Source organism: Taudactylus pleione, unplaced genomic scaffold (genome assembly GCF_031769625.1).
Source record: "Taudactylus pleione unplaced genomic scaffold, aTauple2 ptg000449l, whole genome shotgun sequence".
NCBI classification, from domain to species: domain Eukaryota; kingdom Metazoa; phylum Chordata; class Amphibia; order Anura; family Myobatrachidae; genus Taudactylus; species Taudactylus pleione.
Genome location: NW_028284851.1, coordinates 587,958 through 611,154, shown reverse-complemented (window position 1 = coordinate 611,154; position 23,197 = coordinate 587,958). Strand labels below are relative to the sequence as shown.

General features: G+C 47.4%; 1 protein-coding gene across 3 annotated transcripts in view; it reads left to right on the top strand.

Annotated features, from left to right (window-relative positions):
- Window positions 1–23,197, top strand: part of LSAMP (limbic system associated membrane protein) — an 802,309-nt gene that overhangs the window by 352,287 nt on the left and 426,825 nt on the right. For all 3 annotated transcript variants that reach the window (XM_088448049.1, XM_088448048.1, XM_088448047.1), the window contains exon 2: window positions 21,958–22,190. In XM_088448049.1, the coding sequence (XP_088304175.1) occupies window positions 21,958–22,190 (233 nt within the window). The remainder of the gene's footprint in view (window positions 1–21,957; window positions 22,191–23,197) is intronic.

Sequence of the window (23,197 nt, the reverse complement as noted above, 5' to 3'; positions counted from 1 at the left end):
CTGTGGCGGCACCTTTAGTTCTGGCTGCAGTAAACAGACCCGGGTCCTGGCTGATTTCCTCTCTCTCCCCTGTGATCTGCTTACGTTCCCCAGCCGACCTGCGCAGGTCTCTCTCTCCGCGTCTGATCTCCTGCGTTTGTAGCATCAAGAAGGACATCTTTGAAGTTCCCTTTAGCATATGTGCGTGTCACTGTCGCTGTCTCTTTTAAAGTCCCCTCTTTGCATTTCTAATCTGTCTCTTTATATTTCGGGGCCGTTTGATGTGAGCTTGCGTTTTGCCACTGATCTCACTCTTGTGTCTTGTCCCTGTCTTTAACCATCTGTCTCCACCGCAGTTTTTTTTTTTTGATCTGCTGCTCATTGGGGAACGGGGCTGCACAGGTAATTCTCACATGAAACAGCCAGGATTCCCGCAGACTCGGGTGTCAGTCCGTTACAGCTTCATCCAGCTGCCATCTGCAGCAATTATAGAATCCACTTATCACTTTTGGTTATTGTAAATGTATCAAGACTTGGAAAACAACCAATCGGCTTCTAACTGTCATTTCACAGACCGTGAAACTGCTCCACTTTTTCTCTCTCCAAGGCTTGAAACATCTCCCCCTGGAATGCTCTGGCTGCTGAACTGTGTTGGGGGCTGGAGTATGGCTGTATTCTGCACCATAGAGGTGTATTCTTATATAGGGACAGAATTAAACTATTTACTTCTAAATTTAAATTTTTTTTAGTCTTATCCAGGCTTGCCTACCCTCCCGATTTGGTCGGGAGCATCCCGAATATCGGGTGCCGCTCCCGACCCCCCGGAAAGGCAGGCAAGCCTCCCGGCTGCCGCCTACCCCCCCAGACTACTAGTAAAAACCCCCGCTGCCAGGGGGACCGATGACGCGATTCGCGCTGAATCGCGTCATCGAGGCTCCGCCCCCTGCTTTTCAATGCCTTTTTTCCGGCATTGTGAAGAGGGGGCGGGGCCACTATGACGCGATTGGGCGGTCAAGCCCCCAGCCCCACCTCCAAAACGGCATCACAGTCCGGCCACGCCCCCCACAGAATGCAGGCATTCAGCTCCCTCCCGGAAGGAGGGAGCTGAATGTCGGCAAGTATGGTCTTATCTTTTAAATAAACCATCCTTCCTCAAACTAGTAGAACTGCTTAATAGCTGCCCCTCTGACTCTGCAGTAAGCCTAGCGCAGGAGAAAATACAGACTGTCCATTTGAGGCTTGTCAGTGCATCTACCATCTGATTGGATAATCAACTGTCCAATCAGCTCTCTTGACCTTTTAATTGGTGCAGTCTATTTTAAATGGTCTGTCAACTGCGGAGAAGCAGCGTTAGGTTTTGCACCATAATACGCTGTTCAGTATAACCCTGATATTCCACTGCAGCTTCATTAAAATGTATCATTCTACATGCTCAATCCATTGCGGACAGCTGAAGCTCCTCCCACATCTTTAGGACAGTGTCTTGATTAAATCTTATTGAGGTCAAAAACCTGAGAATAGACTAATTTGAGCTACTGCGGCTTTACAGGGCCCAACACCTGTACATGAATAAACCAATCTACCTGGTTCAGTTCTAAAAAGCAAGTTTGTTGAACTATCAGTCACTCTATGCCTGCTCTGCTAGATGGGTCTATGGTATACTTGCTTACTCTCCAGCTACGGCCCGGAGGCTCCCAGAAACTGGGACGCCTGGAAAAGTGTACAAACCTCCCAGAGCCGATCAACACCCGTCCCCAGTCGCCTACTTACAGGATGAAGTGGGCGGTCAGCATGAATCGTGTCATTGCAGCCACACCCCCTGCTGTACAATGCCCGTAAACTCTGCATTGTATAGGCAGTGATGTGACCATGATGACAAAATCGGGCCGCCATGCCCACCCCTCTTTCTCCTATATCATGCTACCCCCAAAACCACTCCCTATGTTGTGCCACACTCCCCGCTGTGCCGTCCTGACAGCCTCATCCCGAGCAGTACAAGTAGGGATGGCCATCGGTAGGTTAACCATCGATGGTCACTATCCATGGTACCATTGGTGCTTGACATCGATGGTGTGAATGTTAAACCATCAGTTGGGAATCATCAATGTTCATCTCTGCTTTAATTGATGCTGGGCAGCAGGCCAATCGGGAAGTAGGGGCAGAGATTTGTGGGATGTGTCAGTGGCAGAGCTAAGCTCTGTGTCTCAGCAACTGGAGGTAAAAAAAACATTGCTTGGCCCTGTACTATGGATGGTGAAGAACCATTGGATCTCCGTCATCAATGGCAAAACCATCGGCCATCGGTGGTTATCCATAGATGGTTGTTAACCATTGATGGTCAAAGGCCATCCCTACAGTAAGTACAATAGAGTAGGCAGGTTTCACAGGGCCTTAGCGCAGGAAGGTCCTGTCTGTAATTAGAGAGAGTAGCACTGACTGCCTGCTGGCCCTTTACCACTGAGTGTACACAGAGGCCCTGATTCAGAACCGGACGCTCTGACAGAGCGCTCGCTCTGAATCAGGGCCGTCCTTCTTAATTTTTAGAGCAGCCTCCTGGCCACTCGTATAGCTGTGGGTGACCACCCACAGCTATAGCGAGCGGCCAGGAAGATGGTCGCGATGATCAAGACCATCGCGACCATCGGGCTTGCGACGAGACCCTTGTGGTAGGGTCTCATTGCTGCAAGCCCTGGAGTGCTTTCGGCTCTATCAGATCCGAGAGCACTCCCACTGACATCACTTGTGATGTCAGTGGGGCCGACCCCAGACGGTAGGCTTCCCGATGGGAACGCCTCCGTCTGGGCAACCACGCCCCCGGCACGCCCACCTTTGGTATGAGACCTGGAGCGACGGCTTGCCCGTCGCTATCCGGGTCTCACGCATGCGCACGACAGAGCCGGCTCCATCGTGCGCATGCGCACTGGGCCAACATCTACCCGCTTGCGAGCGCTCAGAGCTCGCGAGCGGATCTGAATCAGGGCCAGAGATCTCTGTTGCAAATGGAGTCGCTTGTAGTAGAGCTGGCGGTGGACAGCCAATGGGCGTTCTTGGGAAGTGACTTAGGGGCGACTTGGGAACATAAAAAAAAAGTCTGTCCCATGGGCGTGTAAGGGGCGTGTCAGTGAATGTCCAATTAGAATGATGAAACGTATTGGGGCGTGGCCACTAATGTATTCCGTATGATGTATTCGTGTCATGGAGTGATTCTGGTGAGACTGAACTGACTGCAGACAGGACTGTCCCTGTTTATGAGTTCTACATTTGTTATTTGGTTTTTATGCCGTGAAACGTGTGGTTATAGATTCATATTTAATGGAGCCATCAATTTTACATCTACCAGCTACACGATAATGTATATTATCCATGAGATTCGCTGTAAATCATGTATTACATCTAATAGCTGTCATTACACTGCTGAGAGATATCTACAATAATGACATCTCCCACCGGGGTGCCGGGAGGGTCCTGAGACTCAGCTTTGTCTCAGCCCAGCATCCAGCTAGAGCACAAACTGTAGTGATAACATCTGTCCCCAAATACTGCACCACCCACTGTGAGCGACGAAGACGTTACAGTAACGCAGCACGCCGTCCATGAGCACTTTTATACTGCATAAAGAAATGGTGACTTCTAATATCTAGGATAATATATTTAATGATGATGAATAAGAGGGGGTTTGTTAATGCCACTTACTGATATATCTTACCACCTTTTACTCACCTCCTCCCATGATTATGATGTCTCTGGGTCACTTCCAATCTAATGCTGGTGCTGATCTCTTAACATGCAGAGGAGTGAGAGAGAACATAATAGATATATACAGTAATCTAGCTGCATTACATATACAGTAAGCACAACTACTCCTTACTGAACGTGTTGCTATACTGTGCTTTGATCGGCTGATGCTGAATTGGTTGTAAAATAGGCCTAAGTGACTCAGAGAAGAGAATATGTAATAATAGTGTATTTCTGCCTCTATGTATTGTATAGAAGTGTTGGGTATGGGATACCAACACCTGTAGTTAAGTATCCTAACCCTCCCCCTAAACCTAGCTCTCCCGCCCTGCTGCCTAAACCTAACCCTCTCCCCCTAGTGCCTAAACCTAACCTCCCCCCACAGCCTAAGCCTAACCCTCCTCCCCTGGTGTCTAAAACTAACCCTACTCCCCTGGTGCCTAAAACTCACCCTCCTCCCCTGGTGCCTAAAACTAACCCTCCTCCCCTGGTGCCTAAAACTAACCCTCCTCCCCTGGTGCCTAAAACTAACCCTCCTCCCCTGGTGCCTAAAACTAACCCTCCTCGCCTGGTGCCTAAACCTAACCCTCCTCGCCTGGTGCCTAAAACTAACCCTCCTCCCCATGTGCCTAAAACTCACCCTCCTCCCCTGGTGCCTAAAACTAACCCTCCTCGCCTGGTGCCTAAACCTAACCCTCCTCGCCTGGTGCCTAAAACTAACCCTCCTCGCCTGGTGCCTAAAACTAACCCTCCTCGCCTGGTGCCTAAACCTAACCCTCCTCCCCTGGTGCCTAAAACTAACCCTCCTCGCCTGGTGCCTAAAACTGACTCCCTCCTCCCCTGGTGTCTAAAACTAACCCTCCTCGCCTGGTGCCTAAACCTAACCCTCCTCCCATGGCGCCTAAACCTAACCCTCCTCCCGTGGCGCCTAAACCTAACCCTCCTATGCTGCCTAAAACTAACCCTCCCCCCTAGTTCCTAACTCTAACCTTTCCCCTAGTGACTAACCCTAACTCAGGGGCTTGCCTAACCTCCTGATTTGGCCGGGAGCCTCCCGATTTTCAGGTGCCGCTCCCAGCCCCCCGGAAAGGCAGGCAAACCTCCTGGAAGCCAGCATCCCTCACTACCCCCCGCAGAGACGTGATTCGATTCGTTCTGAATCGCGTCATCGTTGCCCCGCCCCCTGCTTCACAATGCTGAAAATTTGTGAAGAGGGGTTGGCAACACGATGACGCAAACATGCGGCTCCGCCCCCAAATGTGATGTCATGGCCAGGCACGCCCCCCGCTGTTATGTATGTTATGTATGTTAGTATGCCCTAACTCCTAATCCTCCCCGTAACTCCAGTACTTACCGTCGGAATTCCGGCGCTGTGTTTCTGACTGGTTTTGGGATTCCGGCTCCAGCATCCCGACAGCCAGGTTTATGACTACATCCCATATAGCGCTGGAGATGCGTTCTAATAAGCATTAACACTTATGTCCCACTTGCCCCCATGTTGTAAACCATCAACTGAATTACAATAAAACCTACGTAACACTGCAAAGACTCCTCCCTGTCTAGTGTACGTAAAAAAAATGGCATAAACTCGCTCGCAAAAATGTAATCTACGCCCCAGCAACAGAGAAATCTGCAATCAGCGTCAGCTCAGACGACCAATCACAAAAAATTCAGAGCCATCACTATCAATCGGCTTTCTCAGGCGTATGTGCGTTTTATTCCCAGTCTGCGTGCGCTCGCAGTTGGTGAAGTTGCAGAGCTGCACATACCTGTATGGGTGCATGCGCTTTTCTGGGTATGAGCAGTGCAAATTCATACAAGAAATGCTACGCCAGTGCTACCGGCCCCGCCCTCTCTGCGCGACGCAGAGCTGTCATGTACATAATATCATGATGTCGAGTGCTCGGGGGGCACGCCAGCACAGTGGGTGCATTTTTGTCCTGTTACAGCGCTGTGTGTGCAGGTGTTGATACTGCAGAGTTATGTAGGCACAGACCAGCGCATGGCTCAAACTGTGATCAGCACAGCTCCCTTCCATCACCAATGTGCATGTAACAGTGAGTACGACTGTACCTGCTATCTAGCAATAAACCAACACCACTGGTTAAGTAACTCAGGGCCTTGATTCAGCAAGGATTGCAGTTGCTAATACGCACGCAATCTGCCAATTTTTGCGTTCTGCACAGGCATTGCAGTGCTCGTGTGCGAACCGGCCACTGAGATCGGGACTGCGATCGCAGCGATATGCAGACCCATTGTAGAGTTATTGTCAGGAATTGCCATTTGTGGGTGGTGATGGGGGTGGTGGGCGAAACGCAGGTGTGCCAGTGCGTTTCAACGCCGTTGCATGGGCGTGCATAAATTATCCAGTGCGATGCCGTACGTAGCCTGAGGCCTGATAGCGTGCGCTGAAGTTAGCAATTTCTAAGTAAGGTCAGAGCTTGTGCAAGTGTGCATGAGGCTGCGATGGTACGCAATTGTACCGATGGTTTTGCAGTCTTGCTAAACATTACGGATGTGTGTAAGGTAAAGTGGTCGTCCTTATGTAGGGCTGCGACTGCAAAGCGATCGCAATGGATTAGCATACTATCGCAGTTGAACTGCCTGCGTAATCCCTATTGCATTCGCAAGTGTGTTCCATAATGAATCAGGGCCTCAGTTACTTAAACAGTGGTGTTGGTTTATTGATAGACAGCAGGTACAGCTGTGCTCACTGTTACATGCACATTGGTGATGGAGTGGAGCTTGATCGAAGTAGGACTGTATACAGCTCACCAGCCGGTGAGTGTATGCTGCAAATGAGCGCAGGATGCTGAAACAGCTTTATGTAGGTATACACTAGGGTCTCTCATGGGAGCTAAGCTGGAAACTTCTGTCTCCCACCATGTCACTCTACACAGTAAAGAGACAATATGGCCCCTGCACCTGCTCAGTAGTGACCTCGGCGGCCATTTTGGGAAAGGGCATGAAGCCTCCCTGGAGAACATGAAGACTGGAGTCTGCGCAGTCCTCTTTCAACACCAGAGGGGACTGGGCAAGTCTACTTTCAGGTGGGCTGTGTTCACATGGCTTGAGGCATCAAATACAGTATATACTATTTATATTTGCTATTAGCCGTCCTGTTACGGTACACATCACAGTCACTGCAGTAAAGCAGATCACCACATACAAGCTACTTGTTTTATGTCTCATTCCCCTTCATCTCTTTGAGTTACTGTACGGAGACGGAGCCGTACATTTTACTGCGAGATAAACAAAAAAAAAAAAGCGTTTAATCTATTAATCTGTCTGGGAGTGATCGCACTCCCCACATCATTAGCTCCTTTCATAGACTCCCACTACAGTAAACAAATTTGTCATTTTCATTTTTATTTTTCGGTGAAGTTATTTACATCTCTTTTAACCCACTGCAAATATATAAGATGTACCAGATTCACCAAGTAATGCGGATTTTCCTGTAAAGTGTAGAGATTGGGAAATACAGTTATCAGTGTATCGTTTCGCTATCCCTCGCCGGTGGCGCGGCGGCGGCCCGGTTTCCTTCCCCCCCCGTTTACCGTTTATAATATTTGTTTTGAGGCTTTAGTCGTATAATCAGAAGGATCTTATACAGGACGACGTTACCTGTAATTATTCATCTCTCCTTGAACGTCTTCCTCCAGAACCCATTCATCATCACAACGCGTGCGCGCCTCGCACTCCGCTCCGTCTCAAACGCTCTTTATTCAGGAGTTCTCGCATACGCTAATGTCACAGCAGCAGGCACCAGATTAAAAAGCAGTTTAGGACACTGCTGGAGGTGTAAGTCACCTGCCGGCAATACAAGGTTGTACTATATATGGAATCGGGTCAGCGCCAAGAGAGGGATAATGACAGCGCTCAGGCGTCTTCTTTCCCTTATTCTCCCTATTTTAGTTTTGTTTTTTTTTCTATAATTTTAAGATGCACAATTGACTTTTTATGATAATCAGTTTTGTTTTTTTTAGTTTTTTTAACAAGTTTATTTGTAGATTTTACTATGATAATCAGTTTTAACCTGGGCTCGTCATTTACCCAGAGTGGAAGCTTTGGGGTTATAAAGGCTGAAGCCAGATATTAGGGGTCTATTTACTAAGCAGTGTTAGGAGACAGAGTGAAAAGTGATAAGGTGCCAGCCAATCAGCTCCCAACTGTCATCTCACAGGCTGTGTTTGAAAAATGACAGTTGGGAGCTGATTGGCTGGTACCTTATCACTTTGCACTCTGGGCCTGATTCAGAGCCGCTCGTAAGCGGTCGCTCGTTCGCTCTGAGCGATGTTCGCACAACTGCGCATGCCTATGGTTCGTAATGCGCATGCGCAAACCGGTCATTGCGATCGGAAATAGTGCGCTTGCAAAACAGCGAGGGGCTGCTGATTTGATTGACAGAATGTACCGTTTGTGGGTGGTAACAGGGGAAGGTGCTTGAAAACGGGGGAGTGGAGATCCGAACGCAGGCGTGCCTAACTGTCAAAAGGGCGTTTTAATGGGTGTGCATAATTAGTAAAGGAGCGTCATCGACCACGTCACTTGGTTGTCTTTTAGCCTGAACTGCTCGCAGTGATAGTGGTAAGAAAAACCTACCACAAGCACTGTGAGCAGTTCAGATGCCTTTCGATGTACCCGATTAATCTAATAAATACCGGAGATGACGTGTGATGCGAACGGCAAAGTGGCGTCTTTACAAAATAGCGAGCGCATTTTTCGTTCGCTCGCTCAGACATAGAGGCGTCAACAAACCGCAAAGGGCGAGCGCTCAATTTAAATAGCCGGCCCCTTTTTGGGAAAAACCGTCCGCAAATAGCGTCCGGCTCTGAATCAGGCCCTCTGTCTCCTAACAGTGCTTAGTAAATAGGCCCCTTAACCATATTCACTCTTCCAATTCACTAAGAGCTAGTGTCAAAACTGAGGCATGAGGCACTTAAGGGGAGATGTGTCAAGCTCGGAGAGAGATAAAGTTATCCTTGGAAGCTCTTGCTTAGTAAATAATACCTGCAGGTACTGCCGTGTTGGTGGCCCTTCAAATGATTTCCCTCCTATCGCTGGTTACGCCCTAGCGCCAAAACCTTTGGAACCAATAAATGGAATAAACTTGTCAACGTAATTGACTTTTAAGATGATGGCTGTGATCTAGTTTGCAGTATGAGCACGCACCGTCCAAACCAACCTCACCCTTTCTGTGGAAGTAGAGATTGGGAGCGTTGGTTGGGGTACAATAAGCTCTGAATTAGGGAATTGGAGGGGGGTGAGAGCGGAGGACCAATCAGGCACCGCCTTCTGTCACCATGTAAGAATAGTGAGCCCTGAAGGGAAGGGGTGACACTCATAGCAAATATTTCCCCTAGAGGGTAGCAGCTTTAAGGCTCTTGTGCTTTATATAAACTAAACAACGTATTGGAGACTGACACGTATTTCTGAGTTTTGCTATCTGAGAGATGTAAGTGCTGCGCCATTACACGGCGGGGGTCCTTCTGGCCCCATTAGTTAATGCAGGCCTCACAAATGTCATTATGTATTAAAACTCTGCTCTTTTATTCAGGAACTAAACTTGTCTGTAATGAAATCAAGAATATGTAAATGACGGTAAAATTCAGCTGGTTACCAAATTGTTTTCGTGAACTGTTTATTGTGATGGAGGTTTTGCTTTATACCAGGGTCCGGCTTTGTAGCGGGGTCATCACCTAGCAAAATGTTTTTATTTTTCACCACATACCTAATAGCTATGCACCTTATGTTCCCCAGGTATGACATTATGTACCTGTGTGCTCCTCAGGTATGACATTATGTACCTGTGTGCTCCTCAGGTATGACATTATGTACCTGTGTGTTCCTCAGGTATGACATTATGTACCTGTGTGCTCCTCAGGTATGACATTATGTACCTGTGTGCTCCTCAGGTATGACATTATGTACCTGTGTGCTCCTCAGGTATGACATTATGTACCTGTGTGCTCCTCAGGTATGACATTATGTACCTGTGTGTTCCCCAGGTATGACATTATGTACCTGTGTGCTCCTCAGGTAGGACATTATGTACCTGTGTGCTCCTCAGGTATGACATTATGTACCTGTGTGCTCCTCAGGTATGACATTATGTACCTGTGTGCTCCTCAGGTATGACATTATGTACCTGTGTGTTCCTCAGGTATGACATTATGTACCTGTGTGTTCCTCAGGTATGACATTATGTACCTGTGTGCTCCTCAGGTATGACATTATGTACCTGTGTGCTCCTCAGGTATGACATTATGTACCTGTGTGTTCCTCAGGTATGACATTATGTACCTGTGTGCTCCTCAGGTATGACATTATGTACCTGTGTGCTCCTCAGGTATGACATTATGTACCTGTGTGCTCCTCAGGTATGACATAATGTACCTGTGTGCTCCTCAGGTATGACATTATGTACCTGTGTGCTCCTCAGGTATGACATTATGTACCTGTGTGCTCCTCAGGTATGACATTATGTACCTGTGTGTTCCTCAGGTATGACATTATGTACCTGTGTGTTCCTCAGGTATGATATTATGTACCTTTGTGCTCCTCAGGTGTGACATTATGTACCTGTATGTCCCCCAGGTATGACATTATGTACCTGTGTGCTCCTCAGGTATGACATTATGTACCTGTGTGTTCCTCAGGTAAGACATTATGTACCTGTGTGCTCCTCAGGTGTGACATTATGTACCTGTGTGCTCCTCAGGTATGACATTATGTACCTGTGTGTTCCTCAGGTATGACATTATGTATCTGTATGTTCCCCAGGTATGACATTATGTACCTGTATGTTCCCCAGGTATGCCATTATGTACCTGTCCTTTGTTGCTCCATAAATATATCACAGGTAAAATCCTCCTGGCGTTTTTAATGCGGCAGCAGCCTAAACCCTGGTGACAGTGTGGTAAATATATTGTAAAAGTACAGTGAACACCAGAAAACGAGCATAGGGTCGCAAGCGGCTCGATGGTACCCAAATGCACATGCGCACGACGGAGGCTGCTCCGTTGTGCGCATGCGCAAGACCCGGCGAGCGACGGGGAAGCCGTCGCTCAGGGTCTCGCTACAAAGGGGGCGTGCTGTCGATGGTGATTGACAGCACGCCCCCTTTGGTGGGCGTGCCGGGGGCGTGGTTGCCCAGACGGAGGCGTTCCCATGGGAACGCCTACCGTCTGGGTCCGGCCCCACTGACATCACTAGTGATGTCAGTGGGAGTGCTTTTGGCTCTGATAGAGCCAAAAGCACTCCAGGGCTTGCGGCAACGAGACCCTACCGCAAGGGTCTCGTCGCAAGCCCGATGGTCGCAATGGTCTTGACCATCGCGACCATCATCATGGACGCTCACATAAGCTGTGGTTGGTAAGGTAACCCACAGCTATGCAAGCGTCCAAAAGGCCGTTCCAATATTAGGTAGGAGGGCCCTGATTCAGAGCGAGCGATCTGGTCAGAGCGTCCGGCTCTGAATCAGGCCCATAGGCCCTTATGCCCTCAATAAAATGCGCCCTGGCCATCAGCGCACTAATACCTACCCCAATGATCGCCCGCATATTATACAGCCCAAATGACCTCTGGTCCATTTAATATATTTCTCCCCAATTTATTGATTCATTTTTCCATGGAGGCCAGCATTATTGATTTCCTTTATTTTTTGTCTTCTACTGGTTTTCCAATTGATTTTCTTAAATCGGCTAGCACCTGTATTTTTTGTTTGCTCGTCTGACTGTGTGGACGGAAGTTTTGCTTTTTGTATCTCTTGGGGTATCCACTAGGCGAATTTAGCAAGATGTCGTTATCGTGCAATCGCTTGCAAATCGTGCATGCATCGGGCATGTTTTGGTCAGAAGAAACCAGCGATGCGCGTGCATGCTGGTCGCTTCCGACATCTATCATCACCCGTACATGCTGGTCAACCTGACGATCCAGTCAGGTTCAGCATGTGCGGGGATGATAGATGTGCCTGGACTGAACGACTGAACGCTCAGTGTAGGCACATCACTAGATATACAAACGAGAGCACGATTGCAATGTCGTTATCGTGCTCTCGTCTGTATATCTAGTAGTGGATACCTCGTCAAGCTGCTTACATATTAGATGATATATTGGACGATCCCACTGATCAGTCCGATATGTTGTCAATATCATGTAATGTGTACTCACTATGTCAGGCCATGTGCGCTCCCGCAGAGTCGTCAGTCGCATCGTCGGGTCGGCCCTACATGCGGCTCAATCTGACGACCGCCCCATGCAGCAGGATGCAGGAGAGGCCGACATATCGGGTGGTTGGGCACCAGGTCGTCTGTGCACTGGCTGCCCAATATGTCGGCCTGTCGCCCGCACAGTCGTCCGTCGGATCGCTGGGGACTCATAATTTAAATTGAACTGATCATTGCTCCTGTCTCATTGGCCAAAGTAAGGTAAAGCTACAGTACATTTCCTCTATATTCATGTCATTATAATTCCGCCTTACAATCTGTAGTGATTAACGCTAACATTCCTTATACAGCAGGGTAACCCAAACCTTTCCTGAGCTGCTTAATTACAGTATGTGCCTCAGTCTAATGGATGGTAAAGCAACTTTGGAATATATCAAGTCCGCCAAATAGTTACTTTACGCGCCAGTAATTTGGTGTCTTTCTTTGAAGGGCTGCGTATGTACATTTAGGGGTAATTGTAATAGATGAATGTACACCTAGTCATTCGCTACTGCTGACGTTACATATTTCTGCCTGTTACATTATTTATTTTATGTATTTATTTTTGCATCTAGTTTTTCGCCATTAAACCATCCGACCGTCTCGCTGCTGCAAATTATGTTTTTTAAACTCCTCACATAAATATTCAAAGCCGTGACTCAGGTCATCCACTTAAACAGGAGATGTCGGCCTGCTGAAAGCCTTGAATTTCCACCCAGTGCTGTAGCTCTGCGCCATTGCCCAAATGAGCTCAGTGGGTAGGATGAGGCCAAATAGAGCTGTATATTTACCAAGTCGGAGGGCGGCCCCCGTCCCGAATGTTATAAAAGTTAAAGGAGGCTTTCTGGTCTGGTATCCATGGAAACCATTGAGAAACACATATTCAGCTGGACTATTTGTTGAATTTACCCCGCTGGTTAACAATTTCATGCTAATAGCAGGCACGGCGAATTTCACACCCTATTGCCTTTAAAGTTTCCTCTCTTAGTGCCTCGCTAGCGTTTTCTCGGAGTAGACCGGCTCCACGTCTCCTGCCGATAGGTCTTCTAAAAGAAAATAACTTACACAATCAACATTCCGCAGCCGCGCTCTCCTGCCGGAGACCTTGGTCAAGCTGCGCAGATGTGCAGTTTGGATCATAATTAATACCCCGCGGAAGCCATAAACAACACCTGTTCCTGAACTTGCCCCCCCCACCCCTAAGGTACTGTAACAAAGGGGAAATAGATACGAATAGACATCTGACTAACTGTTCAGACTGACATTAAAGGCGCTGGTTTTGCGTGTGGTTTGCGAGACGACACAGCTCGTGATGCGCTGTTTATATCCGGAGATGATTGATTTATCAGTTTGCGGTTTTGAGGCTGAAATCTCAAACAGCATGTCATGTTTACAGCCTCTACCCGTATGTGCCATGTGTGCATCATTTAATCGTATGTGTCTGCCCGTATGTGTCATGTGCGCGCATCTGCCCGTATGTGTCATGTTCGCACATCTGCCCATATGTGTCATGTGCGCATCATCTGCCCGTATGTGCCATGTGTGCATCATTTAATCGTATGTGTCTGCCCGTATGTGTCATGTGCGCAGCATCTGCCCGTATGTGTCATGTGTGCATCATCTGCCCGTATGTGTCATGTGCGCAGCATCTGCCCGTATGTGTCATGTGCGCAGCATCTGCCCGTATGTGTCATGTGCGCAGCATCTGCCCGTATGTGTCATGTGCGCAGCATCTACCCGTATGTGTCATGTGCGCAGCATCTTCCCATATGTGTCATGTGCGCAGCATCTACCTGTATGTGTCATGTGCGCAGCATCTTCCCATGTGTCATGTGCGCAGCATCTACCCGTATGTGTGATGTGTGCATCATCTGCTCCTATGTGTGATGTGCGCAGCATCTTCCCATACGTGTCATGTGCGCAGCATCTACCCGTATGTGTCATGTGTGCATCATCTGCCCGTATGTGTCATGTGCTCAGCATCTACCCATATGTGTCATGCGTGCATCATCTGCCCGCATGTGCAAGGAATCGGTATGTAATGCCGCTGGATGTATTGCCGGCGGACCAAATACTGACGCTGGAAGCCCAAACCGTCAGATTCCTGACTGGGGCTGGTAAGTACAAAGGATACTGGATTTCAGCCTCTATACGCACCTAACTATACCTTCTAAACCCTGCCTATAAACCTCTAAAATTGACGCTATTTGCGTACGCAGTCATACAGTAAAATAAAGACCTTAGACCTTGAACATGTGTTTCCAAAGCACAAAGTATTATTCAACCAAAGTACAGATAATACACGCTGTAATCTAAGTACAATTTAGCGCAAAGAAATTATACAGACCCAAGATACAGTCATACATACGCAAGCGCTCTGGGACCAGATTCCGGCATCAGCAAGAGACCTCCATCAATCAGCAATCAGCAGAATAGACTAGAAACCCAGGGTCAGAGCACACATATTTATACCCCCCCAGAAATAAGCTGAACAAAAGAGAGGTTTTGTTGCAATTCCATTGGCTCTCCTTCACGGTGCGTTTGTTACAAGGCACTTAACAGGTTGATTCAAATGGCCACAGTCCAGCCTCCAACAGCTGGTTGCCTTCGTTTTCGCACCTCATGCACATCTAGGCTGTTGGTTTTACAAAGTACATTTTGGTTCTTTATGTCTTTACAGTCCATAAGTTGCGAACGCATGTTCCGATCTTCACACCGATGATACCAGAAAGCTGTGGATAAAGTGCAGATCAGTATAATATCAAACACGGTTTATTTATCATGTATTAAACCTTAGTTAGCAAATAGCCTTTATTTCACAGCATTTGTAATAAATGAATAAAACTTGGATCTTTTACTTTATAGCTATGGAACCTTTTGTGTAAGTGTGCATTATGTAAGTATTAGGGATATGAGAAAAGACGCTAGTTAGGTTTATCTGATTTGGGGCAGATGGCACGCATGCAGCTAATAAACAGCGTTCGCATGCAGGATATTGTGCATTCGCTACTGTGCGTCATGTTAGCAGCGCAACTGTGCGTAATATGCGGTGTTTATGCATGAGATTCTATTTATGATGGATTTAACATATATATATATATATATATATATATACACACATATCTCATTCCTTGCTAACAGTTTCAAACTGCAATGCAAATGTGTTATGGGCAGTGAGCTTCACTTCTCAAACAAGGTGGATACCCCCAGCTGTGAAGCCGGGGCCATTCTGTCTGGGAGTGAGACTAAAACCTGTTTAGGATTCAGACAAATTCAATTGTGTATATCAATGTCTGGGTTATATTACAATTGCCACAACTATACTTGTCTATATACAGGGATTCCCAATTTGTAAAACACTCACAGTATTCTGGTGTATTGTCTATTCTATTTACTTTCTCAGGAGGCTGTTTTTCTAGTTGTTTTGGAATTTCTCTATGCAAGGTTGTCCCCAGAAAGGCCTGTCATGGCTTCTAAAAAGATTATCAGAAACATTGCCATCTGTACTTAGCTCGTGAGTTGTAACTTAAAATGGCGCTGGTCACAAAATGGCGTCTTGCAGATTCTTGTTTCTAAAATGGAGTCTAGCTGCCATTCGCAAGATGGTGTCGCGCACGCTAATTTTTACACTGATTCCGTCTCAGCCACTAATCCAGCTTTGACAGTACCCTAACCTCTACCCTCCCTAAACCTCCCTTAGTGGTCCCTTACTCTAACCTCCCCCTGGTGGTGCATAACTTTAACCTCACCCTGGTGATGCCTTACCCTAACCCCCCTTCTCGCACCCTAAACCTAACCCTCCCGGGGGGCTGCCTAACCCTAACCTCCCCCCAGTGGCACCTAACCCTAATCCCCCCTTTCCCTAGCCTAACCCAAACTTTCATCCCCAGTGGTACATGACCCTAATCCCCCCTTCCCCTAGCCGAACTCTAACCTCCCCCCAGTGGTGCATAACCCTAATCCACCCTTCCCCTAGCTTAACCCTAACTCTCCCCGGGAGGTGACTAACCTTAAGTCATCCCGGGAGTGCCTAAAAATAACCCTCCCCCCGCAGCTGGCATCTAACAGTCCCCGCTTACCTTTGTTCGGGATGCCGTGTGTCGGGATTTCAGTGTCTGGATAAAGATAGGCTTCGGTATTTAGATGCCTATCTTTAGTACAGAGTCGGGCTTCCAGCATCGGGATTCCGACGTCTGGCATTCCGGACGCCGGTAAGTGAACTGCATCCCATGTGCAGCATCTTCCCTGATGAGTCATGTGCGCAGCATCTTCCCTGATGAGTCATGTGCGCAGCATCTTCCCTGATGAGTCATGTGCGCAGCATCTTCCATGACGAGTGATGTGCGCAGCATCTTCCCTGATGAGTCATGTGCGCAGCATCTTCCCTGACGAGTCATGGGCACAGCATCTTCCCTGACGAGTCATGCGCGCAGCATCTTCCCTGACGAGTCATGCGCGCAGCATCTTCCCTGACGAGTCATGCGCGCAGCATCTTCCCTGACGAGTCATGCGCGCAGCATCATCCCTGATGAGTCATGTGCGCAGCATCTTCCCTGATGAGTCATGTGCGCAGCATCTTCTAAAAAAGAACAGTGAATATATGTATTTTATTTATTTTGAACCCTTTCTGACAGGTGGGGTAGATCAGACATGTGCCATGCATGCAGTTTTGCAAATACAAAGCTTGATAAATGGGTTGGCTTACACCCTAGCAAGATCTGTGTGCTGTTTATGCCTTGTGAGACTGCGCTTGTTTTGTTTCCTGCAATTTGATAGCTATAAGGATAAAGTAATCCCCACAGGTCATTCATCACCCGTCACTCATCACTTATCATCATAAGCGTTTGACTAACAAATGATGATGTCCAATGTGACTAGACAATTGGACACGGTAGCAGTGTTACATCTTAACCATAGTAAATGACCACACAACGCCATAGCTGGCGGGACGCGCCACATCCCAGCATCCTTAAACTGCATTTACCCCCTAATCAGAATTTAGCACATCCCCCTACCCAGGCCCTGGAATTCTGCATTGGATACAGCTGTATCGATAGAGCAAAGATGAACAAATCTGCCTGGTTATATAAATACACTGTTGGAAAGCACAGAAGAAAATTGAAATCACTGCATTTAGTAAAAGTTGCAGGAGGTCATGTACAAACCACATGCTGAAATCGTCTGGAGGTGTAAAGCTCTTTATTTTATTCCTTCATTGCTTGTTCTGTTTAACCTGATTACATAAAAAAGAGGATTGATGTTCAATATTTGCAAGGCATTGTGGGTGTTTTGTTTTTCCCATTGGGCGGACAGAACCCTTCCTCTGTGATACTTAGCGAGAGAGTTTTATTTCGTTTTTTTTTTCTCTGCCAGTGTTTTCTCGCTGCCGAGTTTCCTGAAAAGATAACAATTCTGTTTGTGCGCCATACCTCTCCGCTTGAGTAGCAGAAATATTGATGCGGATATTATCTACGGAGCGCGGCTCGGCTCCACTTCCTGCAGAATTAACAAGACGGGCAGAGAGTGATGGAGAGGCAGGGAGAACATCTGATAGTCTCAACATAAAATATTACACGTACAAGACGCAGAGAAATGAGTCCAGACAATGCCGCCATCTAACAATAGCATCAGCCAATGAAAGAGAGCGACTCAAGCAGAAAGTGGGGTGGTGGGGAGACGAGGAGAAATTAAATAAATGTTTCTGATCGGGTGAGACGGTGATTTATGTTCTCCTCTCCGATGATCCGTCAGTGTCTTGTTTCTTCTGGGGCAGACGCTGAAAACCCACCATTGTAATTACAGTAACAAGCTTCATGTGAGCCGGAGAGCAGTTTCCTCGTCCCGGTTTTTCCAGTGGTACTTTAAGATTCTGTATCGCCGCCTATCGCATTGTTACAGAATGTTGCATCGTTTAGCCTCCGCCAGGAGCATAACACTCTGGGCAAGATGCATCAAAGGGAGAAATTAGGTCAAACCCCCAAAATGCGTGTTTGACCGCATTTTTCATATGCTGAAAGCCCCAGAATGCGATGCCCTCCTGGGCATGGTTACGGTGGGTACTGTCATCTCCCTGATGGCGTTACTCATAGAAGCCTATGGGCTTGTACAAGTGCAGAAGGACACAAGAGGGGCTTCTGGGTCATACCGAGAGAGCCATCCTTTGCGGTGATCGTCAGGCATACCGGCGTTGCTAATGCAAAGAGTGGAAGGATGCATCCCACCCTCTGGCAAAAGGCATCTTTGTATTCATAGGTAAAAAAACATAGCGGGGTGGTCGTGAATATAACCTATAAAAATGTGCTCATACTCTATATCCATATCGATAAAGCCGCGTATGCCCAGTGAAGTTAAAGGCACTTTCTGTCTGTCTGTCTGTCTATCTATTGCACAGTGGAACAGTGGCTAGCATTGCTTCCATTGTTTTTATTCTGACCAGGCCACTATTTGGATGTAGTTTGTATGTTCTCCCCATGTTTGCCTGGGTTCTCGGGCTGATTCAGACTCGCTCGCTAGGATGCGTTCGCACGCAGCCAGACGATTGTTTGCATTCTGCGCATTGCGAACGCATCGCAATGCGTGAACAAGTGCGAGCGATCGGGAAGCGTTCGCTCACTGCGCATAGACAGCCCGGCTGAATAAGTGACAGGTGAAGGCGTTGGTGGGTGGTGACAGGGGCTGGCCGCTAGGAACGGGGGGTGTGAACGCAGGCGTGCGTGAGCGTCTCAACGCCGTTAAAGAGGCGCGCATAATTAAGAGCCAGCGTCACAGTACACGTCACTTGGATGTATTTTACACTGAACCACTCGCAGTGCTTGCGATAGGGTATGGTCAACCACAAGCGCTGCGTATGCATCCGATGGTACTCGATGTTACCGATGGTTGCATACACTTCCTGGAGATGACATGCGCAAGTGGGTGTCTTAAGACAGGCCGGTGGGCGTCTGCATACAGAATGCGATCGCACGTTAAGACATAGTGGGCGTGCTAATGCCTTGCCGTGTGATCGCCTGCCTTGCCAAATTTGCATACGCATCTAGCGTACGAACCTGAATCAGGTCCTGATGTTTTATCATTTCCAGCCATAGTACATTTTGCCTCTTGACACCCCATAGTGATTATTGTAAGATCTCATTATCACATCAGAATATTAATAATCACGGTGTGGGCATGTGAGCCCCTAATGCCTGCGTCATTCTGTGTAAGTGATGGAGAGGAGACAGATTCAGCAGCATTCTTGTAGTTTGATAAGGGAGCTACTCTAGCTATGGTTGCCAAGCACAGCCGGCCAGTAATCCCAATATATAGAATCTATGCAGCCAGTTAATGAATTGCAGCAGGCAGAGTGTGACTCAGGGGCAGCCGGTCTTTATTACACCCACCATTTGGAGAGGATCAGTGTATCCTGGTACCTAGAGAGTGTCCTCTTTGTGAGACGTGACCTGTGTCATTTTAAAAGTGCGATCCATGATTTAGAGTGTGTGCTATGCAGGGATACAATATAGTGCTTTTTTATTCCTTTGTGTCTGATTCCCTCCCAGCCAGACCAATGCATTAGAGGACAGTTTGGAATATAAAAGAGGACGCATTTATTATACATTATAACATGAGACACTACAGTACAAAAATGTCACATCTAATAATTACACTCTATCGTTATACAGAACCACTCAATGCTCTACATAAATATATTTTCTTAGTCAGTACAAGAGCTTTTTGGTGTTCCTGCTGTATCACTTGGTACATCTCACAGCTCAGGGCACGCTCTGTGGGGTGCACTTTGGATTTTTGTGAATGCAAATGGAAACTGGCCAAAAGCAATCAACATTAGTTACCTCATTTTGTGAGGAACCACCAGCCGGACGGGGACAAAAATGGCGCAGAAATCAAGAGCTAATCAGTCAAGATAGTAATATATTTTATAGTAAAGGGATTGGTGAATCTTGTGAATAGAATCTGATTGGTTGATGAGTTACCTGTGCGCCGCTTGTCATAAATATATTTTGTATTAATATTTGTAGCTGTCTGAAAACTTCAGTTTACTATGTCATATGTTTACTTTATACCTACCGCTCTAAGGGTCTCATTCAGACCCGCTCGCAAGCGGGTCGATGGTGGGGCACTGCGCATGCGCGGTGTGCGCAAAGCCCGTGCGCGAGTCCCAGAGCAAGTGAGAAATTCACTCGCTCCGGGGCTCGCTACAAACGGGGCGGCTGTCGATGTTGATCGACAGCTCGCCCCGTTTTGTAGGCAGGTCGGGGGGGGGGGGGGTGGCTGGCCAAACGGAGGCGAAGGAACGCTTGCCGTTTGAGGGCGGCCCTACTGACATCACTTGTGATGTCAGTAGTGAGCTTCCTGCTCTATTACAGCAGGAAGCTCACTGGGGCTTGCGGCAGACGAGACCCTACCACAAGGGTCTCATCGCAAGTGCGATGGACCACCATCACCTGGCCACTTGCAAAAGCTGTGGGTGGTCACCCACAATAGCTCACTATCATCCCCTCCATGTCATCACTAGCTGCCTGCCCCTTCACTTTAGATTACGAGATGAGCGCATAACTGTCTACACTCCCGATTTTTCGGGTAGCCCCCCGCAACCCCCAGAAGAGTAGGCAGATCTCCTGCATCCCGCCCATTCCTAGTGACGTGGTAGGATGGGGAGATTTCAAAAGGAATTTGAGGGTCCGTAGGGAGGGTGCGGAGCTAAATTCTGAAAATAATATTTAGCTCCACCCCCTCCGTATGGACCCGTGAATAGCGGGTTTTTCCCATAAAGAGGTGGCGCCAAATGATGTCTGTAGTCTAGCCCGCCCCCCCGAAGCTGACAGCAGCATCTAATCTCCAGGCTGCTCCCAGAGAGGAGTTTTAGAAAGTCGGTAAGTATGGCGCAGACCTCAATGTTTTGGTTCTAAATAATCTTTGTGTTTTTGGTTTTTGCAAAATCACCCTTAAGCATTTTGGTTTTGGTTTTGGATTATTTTTTTTTAAATTGACCAAAACAGCTAAAATCATATTACTTGGACATGATTTTGTTCCTATAATATTTATAATATCAATAACTTTCATTTCCAGTCCGTTTTGAACACCTGACGAGTGAGGGACTTAAATGCGATCCAAAAACACGCGAGATCCAGTTTTTAGATCTGAGTTTTGAACTTGGAGATAAGACCAGAGTCGGCACTCGGTTCAACTCGGAAGGAACCCAAAAAGTTCGGCTGTGTTTCCATTTTCAGCAAAACCAAACTGCTTGTCTCTATTCAGGAGCTGGACTTTCTTCCCTCATGTGCTTTTCCCTCCCTCACTTAGGGCGGGATGTACTAAAGGGAAAATGTGGCCAAAAACTGTCGTTTTTGGAATTTGGACTCATTCTCATATGTGTCAAGCACAGGAATGCAATACATTCCGGAACGTGGGCCCGGTGGAAGCCTTTGGGTTTCTTTTCGGCATTCTGCACTGAGAGGAATCCAATGAGATCCCTCCATGTGTCCCTTGCGGCGCGCGCTTCAAACGACGCATGCGCAGGGTCTGAAACCTGGAAGTCCTTCTGCCGCAAAGGACAGCTCTTACGCAATTTTAATCTTATTTCTAGGTACATACCAGCGTTATTAACAATGGTATGTACCCAATCAGTGGCAGGATGTATCGCATCCACGATGCAATCCTTAGTACATCCCGCGCCCTTATGCCATTATCTCCGTCCCCATTGCCATCAATGTCACCGAATCTTTGGGATCACCCAGTTCCGTTTTGTGGGTGTATATGCAGCAATGTGTTATAGTTATGTAGTCTATGTTCTGCAATGTTTTGTACTGTAAATCTTTTTGTATTTTTGTTTGTTTTGTTTGCACGGTTTCTGCTTATGTTCTGTGTAAGGCGCCGCAGACCACTTGTGACGCCATATAAACAAAGTATAATAATAACAGCATCATAATAATCGTGTCCAAGGTTCTGTCTGTTCTGTCTGGTGCCCAGAAACGCCGACCCGTGTGCATTGCTCTCATTGTCACGCCTTAACGGATGCATTCTGTCTCTTTTCTAGATGTTTCATAGAAGACATGAGCTCCAAGGTGGCATGGTTGAATCGATCAGGCATCATTTTTGCTGGACAAGACAAGTGGTCCCTGGACCCCAGGGTAGAGCTGGACAAGAGAAGCTTCCTGGAATACAGCCTCCGCATCCAGAAGGTGGATGTCTACGACGAAGGACCCTACATTTGCTCTGTGCAGACACAGCACCACACCAAGACCACCCACGTTTATCTGATTGTTCAAGGTAAGCGCCAGTTACATTATTTTACGCTGGGTTTAGGCCTCCATACGCTCTAACCTCATTCTCTAGCAAATGTCCTAACCTGTTACAAGGTGAAGGGGTGTCTATAAATGGAGACCTACCACCACTGCTCAGTACCATGATCCTGTCTGTGTATGCGGAGCGTTATGTGCTTTCTATCACCTGGAGAAATCGCGCCCGATCTAGCCGCGTGATTTTATTTACAATGCATATAGGGGAACAGTTGAACCAGTGCTTTGGTGATTCATGGCGATTAAAATGCAACAAAATATTTGAATGGCGAAAGATTCGCTCATCTCCAGGGAAGATGCGTTTGATTTGCGTCCTTTTGGCATGGAACGTTATCCATTGTAATTTTTTTGGCAGAGTAGAAGCCAATTGTCTTGTACTGTTGTAACTTTTTGTGCAATTGGGCACCCAATGGCAAGTCCACCGACTACCCTTGGTGCCTCTACCCATGCCCCACTCAGAGACGCTATTATGACACGACTACTACCATTTCAGCACCTACGGAGCCTGCATGTGAGGGACGGAGCGTAGCCATCTCATAGCCCCTGAATGGCGGTATGCTTCGTCGCTGTCTTTCCAAAGCAAATACAGTGTATCCCGAAATGGCCATGCTCAGGAGAGCTGAAAAACGAATGGCGCCACCGCGCTGCACAACAGAATTTGTGGTGTGTTGTTTTTCCACCATTAGTGGGCGGCATTAGTGCCGCACCGCTATCATTCAGATTGGCGCTATAGCGCGCCATTAGGCTCTAATAAGTAATAACACAGCACCTTGTGTATTTATTACGCTGTGCCTCACCCTCGGCGCACGTGACGGACAATCTACATTGTAAAGTTCACTTTTCAGGTTGCATGAGACACAGTCTTATGTTATTTCATCTCTTATAATAAAACCCCCGAGATTCATTTTCCCAGATACTTGAAATTGAAAAGAAAACTAATCTAATATAAAATGTAATCTGCTGATTCCGGATTAATAA